Source organism: Corylus avellana, chromosome ca10, assembly GCF_901000735.1.
Source record: "Corylus avellana chromosome ca10, CavTom2PMs-1.0".
Classification (NCBI taxonomy): domain Eukaryota; kingdom Viridiplantae; phylum Streptophyta; class Magnoliopsida; order Fagales; family Betulaceae; genus Corylus; species Corylus avellana.
This window is the reverse complement of record NC_081550.1, coordinates 18652989-18666877: the sequence shown is the minus strand read 5'-3', so window position 1 is coordinate 18666877 and position 13889 is coordinate 18652989. Positions and strand designations below refer to the sequence as shown.

Below are 13889 nucleotides of genomic sequence, written 5' to 3'. Positions count from 1 at the left end.
GCTATGAGCTTGAATTCCCCGCCGGTCGCACATGAATCTGTCTTTTTTTTTTTTTAAAACCCTTTCAAGACAAAGTCACTTTGTGACTTATTTCAGATAAACTCCAAATTCACGATTTCGCTCACAAGAATCGTGTGTCAGTTGAGTGGCCATCTAAAAGAAATAGAGAGAATCTTTTTCGGTGAGAAAACAAAAAAGGATCAACAAGATTCGGGTATTAAAGGCGCCAGAGGGGAAAGCATTAAATGTTCCTTTCCGTTTTTACTCATGGACTATAAATGCATGCATATGTAGACAGTAGACGTTCGATTTTGTTACAAGATACCTGATAAGTTGATTTGGTTTTTCATTATCTTAAGGATAAGCTCGGAAGAAAAAGAAAAAACAGACAGCAGTAAGATAAGGATAAGGTTTCAGTTTCCTTAAAAAGAGGTTGTCATGCATGGCTAAAGACCTCTTGTGGTATGCTATATAGCTAGAGCTCCTAATTCTCATAAAAAGGAAATGTGTCATAAAACTTAAAACTAGCTAGCTTTGTGTGGACACAATTCACCTATTGCTCTTCCTTACTATCTGCATTGAGATTACAAATTCCTGCTTTCGAGCTTCAACAATCATACTACCATATATTTAACAGGTATGTGCTTAATTAATTGCATGGGTTATTTCCCAATAATAAATACACAATGTGTTAACTTTTATGTGATGATTTCAGCTTCATCAAGAACTATATATATAGGGTATGTTTATTAATGTATTTCGGATGGTCGGTATTTTTTGTTTTTGTTTGAAAAAATGTTCTTATGTGACATAAAAGTGAAAATTGTACGAATTTATATTTTGGGTTTGTTAAACCGTCATTAAATGTCCTAAAAGCTTAAGTCGACAGAAAACAAAAATTTTAACAAATGTAACCCGTTCAAGACGCACATGAATTGCTTATATAATAATATATATATTCGTAGTAGTTGATGTATTGTATTTGTATTGCAGGTAAGAGGGGTAGATCGTAGAGATAGGAGTAACCCAAAAGGAGAGTAGTTGGTGCAACTACATATGTGGGTAGAGGTTGATACTCAGTAAAGTAAATTTGTTTGGCCATGAAGTAAAATCCTTCAGAAGCCCGTTTAGATTAAAAAAAAGGAAATATTGCTGCCCTGTTGATTCAACTTCATCATCAAGCTAGCCTCAGCGATTAGTTTGGTTATTTTTGTTAAAAAACTAACAACAACCCAAAACCCCCATCATTATTGGTTTTCTTGCTAAAGAGAAAGTCGATCGGGTCAAATGTCCTTCTCTTTCAAACAATTTCCTAAATTTAAGCCACTGTTCCAATAGGAGCCATGGTCACCAACCAGGCATACCCCATTTGAGTCTTCCATGAAAATGAGATAAAGAACATGAGCCTTGAAATCACTTCAAAAGGAGTGTGGGTGACTTGAGAAGACGGTAATCCTTTGATTAATTTGTACCGGGTCACCAATCTAACCGTTGGGGTTTTGGATGGGCTCTTTCCCTTTCAGATTAGAAATGTGTTGACGAAGTACATACATAGAGACAGAGATATCATGGACTATATATAACTTTGAAAATGGCTAGCTATTTGATTCATTAAGTCCTTTAATTAACTAATACTCCATTGATAAATATTTTGGCAAATTTTTTTTCTAGAATATTTTTTTCTTTTTCTTCCAATCCCAAAAGCTCATACCATTTAACTACAAAAAGGCTAGCATTAATTTTAGAGTTCTCTTTGTCTTCTAGATATTCTCTTTTCCCTTTTTTTTTTTTTTTTTTTTTCTTTTTCTTTAAGAAATAAACAATGAATATTTTCCAAAGAAATGTTAATAGAATAATCAAACCGCTAGCACCTAATGCATTAATGTCCTAGCTATGAGGTAATTAACTAGGGGCGGGGGGTAAAAATGATTAAAAAGAAAAAAAGGAAAAAAATAAATTAACTTTATTGACACTCCAGGTGACAGTGAAGATGACCAGACGGGGCCAACAACAGTTGGTACAATTCTCTTGTTTTTTAAAAACTTAAAACTTTGATTACCTAATCAACCAAAATGCACGTAACGACTGTCATATATGATGATCATCATCTATATAAACCAGCCTTCACATGCTTTCATGAATCACACTGCGGATCGATCAGCTCATCCTTTCTCTCTTATTGTCTTTCCACCAACTATAGAAGAAGTAAAGCATTTGAAACTCAAAAATGGGTGCTTCTCTTCCTTCATCACCGGCAGTTGTTGTGGCTTTTCTCTTTGCCATTGCCTTTCTCTGCCTCTTTCCTGATGTTGCCGTTGCTAAAGCAAAGCATGCAGGCGTTACAAGGCACTACAAGTTTGATGTACTTTTCCACTTCTTTCAGCTTTTTTGTTTTTGTTTCTTTTTTTTGTTTACATGTTTATATAAAACATGATTTTATTAAGTATTGATTACTTTGTTATTGTTTTTTGTTTCCAGATAAGGTTACAAAATGTCACCCGATTGTGCCACACAAAGAGCCTGGTGACAGTCAATGGGAAATTCCCTGGCCCTCGAATTATTGCTAGAGAGGGAGACAGACTGGTCGTTAAGGTGGTCAATCATGTTCCAAACAACATTACCATCCACTGGTACGATACCATGTACAGCTTTCTAGGTAGACTGAACAAAAAAAAAAAATTGTCATGGGAAAATTCATAATTAGAGAAATAATTTATAATTTGAAGTCAATTTTTTCGTTTAATTATTTCATTAATTATGGACAGTCATATCAGTTTATAAATAACTTTATTGCCAAATGTTTTCGTGTTGGTATATATATGTTTAAGTTTCCTTGATATTTAATGTGTTGAAATAATTTCACAAACTCCTAATACTTGTGTTGAATGGTGGATGACAAAAATATAGGCATGGAATCAGACAGCTACAGAGCGGATGGTTTGATGGGCCATCATATATAACCCAATGCCCTATTCAAACTGGGCAGAGTTTTGTGTACAACTTCACCATTGTTGGCCAAAGAGGAACTCTTTTCTGGCATGCCCACATCTCATGGCTAAGAGCTACTGTCTACGGACCCCTCATCATCCTCCCTAAGCAAAATGCATCCTACCCATTTCTCAAACCCTACAAGGAAGTCCCCATCATATTTGGTAACTAAAAAAAAAAACAATTTTTTAGACGTAGAATTTATCTTCTATGATATGCAAATTGAACATGATCAAACTATATGGCTATAATTATAGGAGAGTGGTGGAATGTCGATCCAGAGGCAGTAATTAAGCAAGCTCTTCAGACCGGAGCCGGCCCAAATGTCTCTGATGCCTACACAATTAATGGACTTCCCGGACCATTGTACAATTGTTCTAAAAAAGGTACGTACTTCAAGATTGAGATAATACTATACGCCTGTCATACAAATGAGATGACGCAACACTAAAAATTAGCCAACGATTTTATGGTTTGCAGATACGTTCAGGCTGAAGGTGAAGCCAGGGAAGACATATCTCCTCCGTTTGATTAACGCTGCACTCAATGACGAGCTCTTTTTCAGCATAGCAAACCACAGCCTAACCGTTGTTGAAGCAGATGCAATTTACGTGAAGCCTTTCACGACCAATGTATTGGTCATCACACCAGGACAGACCACCAACGTTCTTCTGAAGACAAAACCCCACGACCCCAACGCCACATTCTTCATGTTAGCTCGACCATATTTCACCGGCTTAGGGACCTTTGATAATTCCACGGTTGCCGGCATTCTTGAGTACGACAATTCCACGTCGGCTTTCAACAAGCGTCCACATTTCAAACCAGCTCTCCCTGCCCTCAATGCCACTTCCTTCGTCATGAATTTTACAAGAAAATTTAAAAGTTTGGCCACCGCTAAATTCCCTGCCAACGTGCCCCAAACGGTCCAAAAGCGATTTTTTTTCACTGTAGGCCTAGGAAGCAACCCGTGCCCCAAAAACCAAACCTGCCAAGGGCCTAACAACAGCTCAAAATTTGCAGCTTCAATTAACAATATCTCCTTTATTCTCCCCACAACAGCACTCCTCCAAGCACATTTCTTCGGGAAATCTAATGGGATTTACACCACTGACTTTCCAAGTGTTCCCCTACAACCATTCAACTACACCGGCACTCCACCCAACAATACAGTTGTGAGCAATGGAACCAAAGCAATAGTTCTACCATTTAATACTAGCGTTGAAGTAGTGTTGCAGGACACAAGCATTTTGGGTGCTGAGAGCCATCCGCTCCATCTTCATGGCTTCAACTTTTATGTTGTCGGCCAAGGTTTCGGAAACTTTAATCCCAACAAGGATCCTGCCAACTTTAACGTTGTTGACCCTGCTGAAAGAAATACTGTTGGTGTGCCTTCCGGCGGTTGGGTTGCCATTCGTTTCCTTGCAGACAACCCAGGTGAGTATATTATATTAAATTATCAGTTATTCCAAAAACTTAGGCCGATAAGAAGAGATAAATTTAATCAATTAATCATTATTTTAACACTCCCTTTCACATGTTGACTAAAACTCTCTTTTAATAGATGGGGCTCAATACGTGTAATATTTAATTTAAATAGATGGTGAGTTGACTGATATCATGTTAAATTATCAGTTATCCCAAAAACTTAAGCTAATAGGAATAGATAAATTTAATCACTTAATTATCATTACTTTAACATATTAATGTCTTTTCATTATAATTACACTGAGTTTAATTTACCTAATTTCAAGTTCGTATAATGCACTAATCAACCATTTGGTGAGGATGCAAAAGGTAATAGTTATATAGAAATGCATGAATTCTGCCTGATGTAGAAGGTGTTTGATGAAATTGTTATGATGATGATTGAGCAGGGGTTTGGTTGATGCATTGCCACTTCGATGTCCATCTGAGCTGGGGTTTAAGAATGGCCTGGATTGTGCAAGATGGGAAGCTCCCCAATCAGAAGCTGCCTCCTCCACCGGCAGATCTTCCAAAGTGTTGATCTTTGATTGAATGCAACTATGCAACATAACCCTTTTATCTTCTTCTAATTTATTTTGGTTATGTTTTGCAATATTGTAGTACCACTCAAAGAGTAGCCAAAGCCCACATTGGAACTGAGCCAAATGTGTGCTTGGTTTGCCTCTATTGAGATTTTTCTAGAGTCCTCCACTGAAAAATAACCAAAAAAAAAAAAAACGAAGGGTGGGGGAGGAGGTTTTGTACTATCCAGGATTTCAATGCTTATGTTCGTGCCTAAACTAAATAATAGTAATATTCATTCATGAACCCTCTCTCTCTCTCTCTCTCTCTCTCTCTCTCTCTCTCTCTCTCTCTGAGGTTTTGTACCATCCAAGATTTCAATGCTTATGTTGGTGCCTAACTAAATAATAGTAATATTCATTCATGAACCCCTCTCTCTCTCTCTCTCTCTCTCTCTCTCTCTCTGAGGTTTTGTACTATCCAGGATTTCAATGCTTATGTTGGTGCCTAACTAAATAATAGAATATTCATTCATGAACCCTCTCTCTCTCTCTCTCTCTGAGGTTTTGTACTATCCAGGATTTCAATGCTTATGTTGGTGCCTAACTAAATAATAGTAATATTCATTCATGAACCCCCTCTCTCTCTCTCTCTCTCTCTCTCTCTCTAACCAAGCTGATTAAATGTTTTTATTTTATCAATTTAAGCTAAGCTTGATGTAATTGATCAACTGTAACCCACCAAATGATAGATTTTAGTTCACATCAAACTTCGCCACTTTAAAATCAGTACATAGGATTTCAAATACCCCATTAAAAATTAAACTATGGATCTAATTTCAACAAAAAGGTTTTAATTAGGTCACTTCCAAATCATCCTTCTGTCACATAATTCAAAAACGTCCCACGGCTCCTCTGCTTTTGTATTGATAAATCAACATTCAAGCCAAAACAAACTTGCAGAGAGGAAGGATATTTCTAGATATTTCTTCTCATCCTGTCACACAAGAATGAGGGAAAAAAAAAGAAAAAAAAAAGATGAAATGGTCTAATTTGGATGACACGAGGGGAACCATGCTTCCTCTGTTTTATGGTCTCGGTTCTGACACAAGTCCATCCAGGGATGTTGATGGATCATCCTTTTGGTGGTCCCCCCTCCCATTCTATGGAGGAACATATCAAATTGGGACATATATAGCTATTAGGAATTACTTATTGAAACATTATGAAACCAAATTTTGTGTTGGGTTCTTGTCGAGTTCAAGAGACGTGTAAAAAATTGTTAGCCCTAAATATTTCGTATCGGGTTTGGATAAATTATGTCGAGACGTAGGTATATATATAACAGTATAGTACTCTATAGGTAAACTCTAATACTACTCATTTAATGAAAGGTCACTCCTTAACCCTAACACAATGATTTTATATTGAATTCGCAGATCGTATCAAAAACTATCAATCCTAAATAGATCAACTCTAATCAAAACCATTTAATTAAATGAATCAGAAATGTTGTGTTGAATTAGCGGAATGTGTAAAAAATTGAGGGCCATAGATACTTTCTAATGAATATCAACAATCATATATATGCTTCTCTGTATGGATTGATAAGAAATTGGAGCTGAAATATTATGGGATGACAAGACATGTTGTGGATGGACGAGCACGAGTAGAGATTGATGTCGGATTTTTATCTTCATGATGCATTGAATCCACGTCGTTTGCCACAAGTTATGTGGCCACCAGTGGGTTGTGGGATAGTCTTTTCATTATGTGAAACCCAAGCATTACACATGGACCCAAGGTGAGCCTAGCTGTCGTGCTCCATTTTCCACTCTGCCAATATGAATTATCACCTATTTATGGCATGTTTGGGATTGAAATTGTGTTTGAGAAATAGACATTTTAAGTCAAAAAATATTTTTTTGTCAAAAGTGTATTTTGGCTTTTTGAACCCTTAAAAACTCTTTATATTTTTTTACCAAACGAGTTCTTTTTTCTTCAAGCGGACTTTTTGAGGGTTAAATACACATTTAGACCCCTTAAACGCACTCTTAAACAGACCATTTGTAGTTTATGACTAATTTTAAAGAATATTAATTGTAATTTAACTATTTTCTAATATTACTAAGAGTATGCTTGGAATTGTGTTTGAGAAATTGAAATTTAAAGTCGAAAACATTTTTGGTAAAAGCTTTATTTTTAAACTTTTTTCAAAAGTGCGTTTTGGCCATTTTTAAATCATTAAAAGTGCTTTCAAATTTTTTTATCAAACAGATACCTTTTTTTTTTTTCAAACTGACTTTTTAAGTGTTAAATATATTTTTGGACTTCTCAAATGCACACTCAAACGAGCCCTAACACTGTGTACAAAACCCTTCGAGGAATAAGTTAATTTGGTTAGGTGTCACTTTTAAGAGAACCCACACTCCACTTCCCTTTTTCTCAAAGGTGGAAAGGTGGCTTGCATTTCCAATGCAGATCCAAATACTAACAATGTCTTATATTATATTGGCAGTTTCAACAGCCCAAGCGAATCTCTCTCTCATCAAAACAAAAAGAAGAAGAAAAAAAAAAAAAAGGAAACAAAATGATGAAAAAGGCCATGAAATTTAGTACCTAACACCACTCCAAGTGGGGGAAACAAATATATAGTGTTGAGATTTGATTTAAAATACCAAAAAACAAACACATCAGAGGAAATATTGTAAGTGAAAATCTGTTTGATGTTCTCTCTCTCTCTCTCCTTTCAATGTGTAAAACTTTGTAGTTCATCAACTCAATTGTAATTACAAAGGGATTGAATCTAAAGTAAATGAAAAATATGACACCAATCTCTTCTTGATCGGATGGCAAGAAAATTTATGACCCATCCCGCACAAAGAAGGGAAAAAAGTATCAAGAATCACCATGCTTGTGCCAACAGACGAGCATGGCGACGCAGCGCCTCATGATGTAAAACCTGGCCTTCTGCTCCTTTGCCAGGCTACTACACTTTCTGCTGATGGAAGAAGAGCTCTTCTCAAGAGGGCACTTGGGAGAGGATGCTTTCTGGGAAAAGCTCCTCAGGAGAGGCGACTTTGAAGAAGAGCTCCTCGTTGAATAACTCCGGGAGAAAGCAGATTTAGAAGAAGAGCTTTTTATTGAAGAACTCCTTGCAAATAGAGACTTGGAAGAAGACGTTGAATCTTCCTTCTTTGGTAGCTTCCATATCTCATCCATCTAATATTGCCGCCTGCCTGATCTCAATATCTGTGGCTAGCTGGTGAACGGTGACAATCTTTCCAGTTTTCTCTCCTCAAATCTCTTCTGTGCAGGGGCATTCAGTCACTCATTCATATATGCTACTTATAGCAGTTCCCATGTGGTCGTCTAAGGTTACAGTGTCACACTTTTTTTGCCATCGTGGCACCATCCCATTGGCTGGTTCTGTGAGCTCTCAATTTCTGCTCCTTACATTAACATAATTTCCTCTCGTGGAATTTCCCCGTTGGGGAGATCCATGGCTCTTGTACGGTGCTCCATTATAAACTTTTAAGATCACACATATTTCGAAGGGTGTGGGGGGCATGCAGTCATCACTGGACAGCGGCTAGCTGGTTCTCATGTGCCCATTGTTCTGCAAAAAAACACACGCCATTATTTTGAATTATTTAGACGTTACAAGGTGGCACTTCATTTTAATTTCCGCTGATCGATACGATATTTTTACGTAAGTTTTTAAGAAAATTATAATAATAATAAAAAAAAATACAATATTTTAGCATTTTTCAAAGCACAAACGTATTCATATTAAAGGGTATATTTTTCCCATAATTCACATGGTATGAACAACATAAATATGATATAAATAAATAAATTATTCGGTGAAAGATACCCCTGGTCAAGAAGAGGACCGTTTACCGTCCAAACCTTCTTATTCTATTTCATATTAAATCATATAATGTGCAAGTAGGTGACGAGATCAATCTTTTATTTTGGAAAATAATATTTCTCCATTTAATTTTGTTATTTCCCTACTACCTTCTCTTAATGGCCGGGTCAGCCTTATGAGTTTTGACTCATGAGAAAAGGACAAGGATCTTTTCAAGTGAAATAGAAAAGAACTATATTATGGTTAAAAAAATTATTTTATTATAACTATTAAAATTTATAAATGACATATATAATAATATATTCACTATGTAATAATATATACATCTGTAGCATGGTGCAATATTATGACCCATTAAAAGAACTTTAATTCTATCCATTATTCAGTAATACATTCGTATACCCTTCAACCTAAATCCTCCAAGATAAACTGTCAAAAAAAAAAAAACATTTCCTCCAAGATAAGCTATGAAAAAAAAAAAAAAAAAAAAATCTCCTAGATAAATGATTGTAGATTTTTTTTTTTTCTCTCTCTCTCTCTCTCTCCATGTTTCATATACTACCATACCCAAATATACCTCCATGTGCCTGTATACATGGTTTCGAAAACAATCAAATTGGTAAGTATTAAGTTGGAGGTACTATAGATACAAATCCACATGCAACTATTCGGACCAGCAGTCAGATTGCTAGAAATTTTAATTCAATTAATCTGATTTATCACTTAGATTCAAAATATTCAATATAAAGGAGAAAGTTTTCATTCAACTCCAACTTAATTTATTAAACTGACATTTATCCTTATAGCATATTCTTAATAAGATTAACAGAGTATACGATTCTCACAACTACCAAAAACATGTGTTAGGAACGCTCTAGAATGGGATCATTTTAAGAAAATGGCCCCTCTATGAGTCATTTTAATAGTAAAATGTCACCTTCCACATGTCATTATTTTGCCTAATTTTTGTAGTGCACTTGCATTTTTAAAAATGCATGTGAGAATCATGTGCTCTAAAGACATACGTCAATTTAATAGACTGAATTAAATGAATTTTCTCCATCCCGGCCAATTAGAAGGAAAACTTTGTCCATATTAAATTAAGGTGCTTGTTGAACCCATCATGTGCGTGGCAGAAACTAGAGTCTTGATTTTGGCTTAAATGTTGATGGGGGGACACTTCAATTAACAAGTTTTTATCATAAAGATTGCAGAGGGTATCCTTTCGACATAGTTCTAGATCATTTATAGTGTTGGTCAAATGTACTCTTCTAGAGAACTCATGTATATATGTTCCTCTGCATCTTATAAGTTATAAATTCTTAACTATAGCTAGGAGTATCTGATTTCAAATTAGCTTCCTTCTTTTTTTCTCCTTTAGAGTTTTCTTGTCATGAAAACAAAAGGGGGGGAGGGAGAATATGAGGGAGGGAATCTTACAACCCGAAAGAATTGAAAGAAAAAAAAAAAAAAAAAAAAGTATCTTTTTTATATGATTTTGACTAGTCAAAATAAGCCGTAATACAACAATATGCACATGTAGAAACCACCCCTCTGCAAGAAGTAAATGCATACATATATATATAAGCAACTTATAAGTCTTTGTTTATGAAATGTGAACATTAACAACAAATTCAAGGAAATTACCATCTCCATGTGACCTTTACAGAATATTTGAATCATCGTTAAAAGAAGATTTGACCCCAATAGATTGTTTGAATCAATAAATAAGATTAGCGGCAGTACGGTTTAATCTTAACAATTAAATATTTCAAAAGAACAGATCGATAAATAAAGAAGTTCACAGGTAAAACAGACCATGAATGATATCCCAAAAATTAAAGCACATTATTCTTTTACGATTCCATAAAATCAAGGAACCTATTATTAAGTCACATAAATTAGAACCTAAATTTTTTAAGCACCCATAAATGCACCGTCTAACATTAGTTAACCATGAATCTAATGATATCCCAAAAATTAAAGCACATTATTCTTTTACGAAGCCATAAAATCAAGGAACCTATTATTAAGTCATTTGAAATGGAGAACATCTATTTTACTGTTAAAATTTGTTTTGTTGTATTTTAGCAGTGTATATATATGGTGTTATATTGTTTAAAATTTTTAAATTAATAACATGACAATATATATATACACCATGTGGCAACATATATACAATTAGATTTGTGAAATTTAAACTGAATCATAAAATGGATCCTCTCAATCTCACTTTAAATGAAGAAGATCGAATATAAGGATATCTAAAGATATAAGTTGTTGATACAATCGCCACACGACACACGCCAAGCATCAAAAGAAAGCTAAAAAGAAGATAGAAGGTTATAAAGGTCCAGCAGAGCCACCTCTGATGCTTAGGTTACTAAGGGTACGTAGGAGGGACAAAGTTTAATTATATGAATGCATACCTAGTGGAGGGTCCTCCCTTCCTTATATAGGCTCGTCATTCGACTCGTTCCCACCTTTCTTTGGTAGGGCTTTGGGACTTTGGCTCAAATGCTATTGAAGGCATGATAATTTCCCTCCACCCCCCTTGCTCACTTTGCGGATATTGGGCCGGTGAGGTTTCTTGGCGTGCCAAAACCGTTATCTAACTTAGTGAGAGGGGGAATTAGTTGTGGTGCATCCTATCAAGGCATAGGTGTACATATCTTGATCGTAAAACATGGTAGGTCTTTAGGCCAAGCTAACGAGCTTCTCCTTGGCCCGCTAGCCTTGGTGTCCTTGACAGGCAAGCTAGCTCTTTAGTAGTGGAGGGTTTGGCTGTGTTCGGAGATGGGGGTGTCAGGGTAGACGGGCCGATGGGGCCAAGGTACACTAGTAGCCCCCAATTCTCTAGGCCGATGTGGGTTGATTGAGTTCCAGTTAGTAGCTAGGCCGTGAGTTTGTGGTCTTTCAAGGGCCGGCCAACGGGGATCACTAAGTACACCATAAGTAATAGAGAATCACTTTTATAAGAACTTGGCATAAACCAAGTTTTTTGTGCCCTCCATTAAGAGGATCCCACACCAGCATAGAACAACAAAAGTGAGTGTTGTAGAAACACCAAATCTTGATGTTTCTCTTTTGAGTGGATAAGGAATAGATTTGGTATTTCAACAACACTCACTTTTTTTGTTTCATGCTAATGTGTCAAAGAACTTGATTTGTGCCAAATTCCTATAGAAGTTATTCTCTAAGTAATATAACCATTTGTGAAGAGCCACAAAGATTTTAAACTTCATGAAAATGAGATCTCTACAAATAAATAGATTTAAATATTCTACTTATTATACATAATTAGGTGTAAAAGCCAATTTGTAATGACTTGATAGAACCCATGTAACAACTCAGCTAGGAAAAGCGCAAGCCACATATGCGCTATTACCATAAAAGCAGTCGTCAATTTGGAGATTCCTTAGAATTCATTATAAAGCCTAGTTTCACCTAGTAACTAGGCAATGTGGAACTCAACATCCATGACTATCTTTATAAACCACCACTTTATGTGGGCTTCTTCTCATCTTCTTAATATGGGACCGGGGTGTTACAAACTCCGCCCATCATTTATTAGAAATCACAAATACAGACTCTAATAAATGATACAGAACCTTGTGAAAAAATGCTAGTCACATTTGCGCTATTACCCCAAAATGACTAGTAAATTTGAAACTTTCATAGAATTATAAAGCCCAGTTTCACCTAAAACTAGGCAATGTGGGACTTAGTATCTATAACTATCTTTATAAACCACTCACTCTATATGAGCTTCTTCTCATCTTCTCAATATGGGACCGGGGTGTTACAACCCAAATCATTAGAATTTAGTTGGTAAATATTGTTGATGGATGTTGATACAAACTAAATCGCCTTAACTAAATTGTTTCACAGTTTTCAGTACTTTTGTTTAAGGCTCCATTTATTTTGATGTTAAATGTTTTCATTGAAAAATATTTTCAGCGAAAATGATTTCAGTAAAAAGACAAAATTCAGCATTTGGCTTGTATGAAAAATCAGTGGTGGCGGGTGACCTCCAATAGCGACCAAAAAGGGACCGCGACAACAGACAACTTCCAATGAAGTCATGTGGCAACCCAAAATGGCCTATGACTTCTGGCAGCGGCCGATAGAGGATTCTGGCAACCTTTGGTGGGCAGCAGCGGCTAGCGATCTCCAGCAACTTCTAGCGATGTCGAAGAATGAACTATGAGAGAGAAAAGCTCAAATTCAAAGACTTGGTTTACGCCTTTACGGTTTTTAAAAAAATGTTTTACGGAAATTAAAGAAAGCTTTCCTAGTCAATTAAAAATGTTTTCGGTTTGACTACGATTTTTTATCATACCAAATACCAAAAAGTAGGAAAAACATTTTACGTCGAAACAAATAAAGCCTAAATATTAAGTTAAAGAAAAATAAAAAATAAAAAAGCGATTATCCAAGTTTATATAATTTGTCATTATTGATGCAATGCTTCTTTTTTTCAAGGAAAACTACATTTATCTCCCTCGATTTGTCACTAAATTTGAAATGTTTTTCCAATCTTTTAATTTGGTTAGTATACCTTACCAACTTACCATTGAAATTGCAATGTCCTCGATCCTTCATCCCTAAAATGAACAAAATTCTCTACATAATTTTTTTCTTTTTTAAAAGAAGAAAATCAGAAAAGACCAAAGTGATGCCTTTTTTGTTGTTGTTTTTATTTTTTATTTTATTTTTTTATGAACATTGTCTTTTAATTTCGGTTTTTGGAATTTTTTATTTTATGCACATACAGTATTTTTTGTTACTTTGGATCATAGAAGGGGATATTACAACTCCAATAGTAAATCAATACGGTATTTTAACCAAATTAAAAGATTTAGAAAACACTACGTACAACAAGAGTTATAAATTGATCGACGGGGTAAATATAGTACTTTTTCTTTTGTTTTTTTAAACATGAGACCTGGAGAAATTTGATTCAAGGAATCCAAAATAACTCTTGAAATCTATTTGATTGGTCAAAAAAAGCATGGAAATGGGTCAAAATATACTGT

The 13889-nt window shown here is 35.4% G+C and overlaps 2 protein-coding genes across 3 annotated transcripts; one reads left to right on the top strand and one right to left on the bottom strand.

Annotated features, from left to right (window-relative positions):
- The first annotated feature begins 495 nt into the window (after positions 1-495).
- LOC132163547 (laccase-2-like) lies at positions 496-5193 on the top strand. 2 transcript variants are annotated; one of them, XM_059573867.1, is made up of 8 exons: positions 496-637; positions 994-1079; positions 2201-2362; positions 2479-2630; positions 2908-3152; positions 3246-3374; positions 3469-4425; positions 4866-5193. In XM_059573867.1, the coding sequence occupies exons 3-8, from the start codon at positions 2228-2230 to the stop codon at positions 4994-4996; spliced, it is 1749 nt and encodes a 582-aa protein (XP_059429850.1). In that variant the 5' UTR covers positions 496-637; positions 994-1079; positions 2201-2227; the 3' UTR covers positions 4997-5193. The 2 variants fall into 2 exon arrangements, with proteins under 2 accessions (XP_059429850.1, XP_059429851.1); XM_059573868.1 differs by lacking the exon at positions 994-1079.
- A 2681-nt stretch (positions 5194-7874) lies between these two features.
- LOC132163074 (small polypeptide DEVIL 13-like) lies at positions 7875-8198 on the bottom strand. The gene has a single exon (XM_059573271.1). The coding sequence runs from the start codon at positions 8196-8198 to the stop codon at positions 7875-7877; it is 324 nt and encodes a 107-aa protein (XP_059429254.1).
- Positions 8199-13889: the final 5691 nt, after the last annotated feature.

What these genes read in the sequence shown, in the direction of transcription:
- LOC132163547 (XM_059573868.1), top strand. Translation starts at nt 2,228, where the DNA reads ATGGGTGCTTCTCTTCCTTCATCACCGGCAGTTGTTGTGGCTTTTCTC. An exon ending in AACAACATTACCATCCACTG is followed by an intron (nt 2,631 to 2,907) that starts GTACGATACCAT and finishes ACAAAAATATAG; the next exon opens with GCATGGAATCAGACAGCTAC. An exon ending in GTACAATTGTTCTAAAAAAG is followed by an intron (nt 3,375 to 3,468) that starts GTACGTACTTCA and finishes TATGGTTTGCAG; the next exon opens with ATACGTTCAGGCTGAAGGTG.
- LOC132163074 (XM_059573271.1), bottom strand. Translation starts at nt 8,198, where the DNA reads ATGGATGAGATATGGAAGCTACCAAAGAAGGAAGATTCAACGTCTTCT.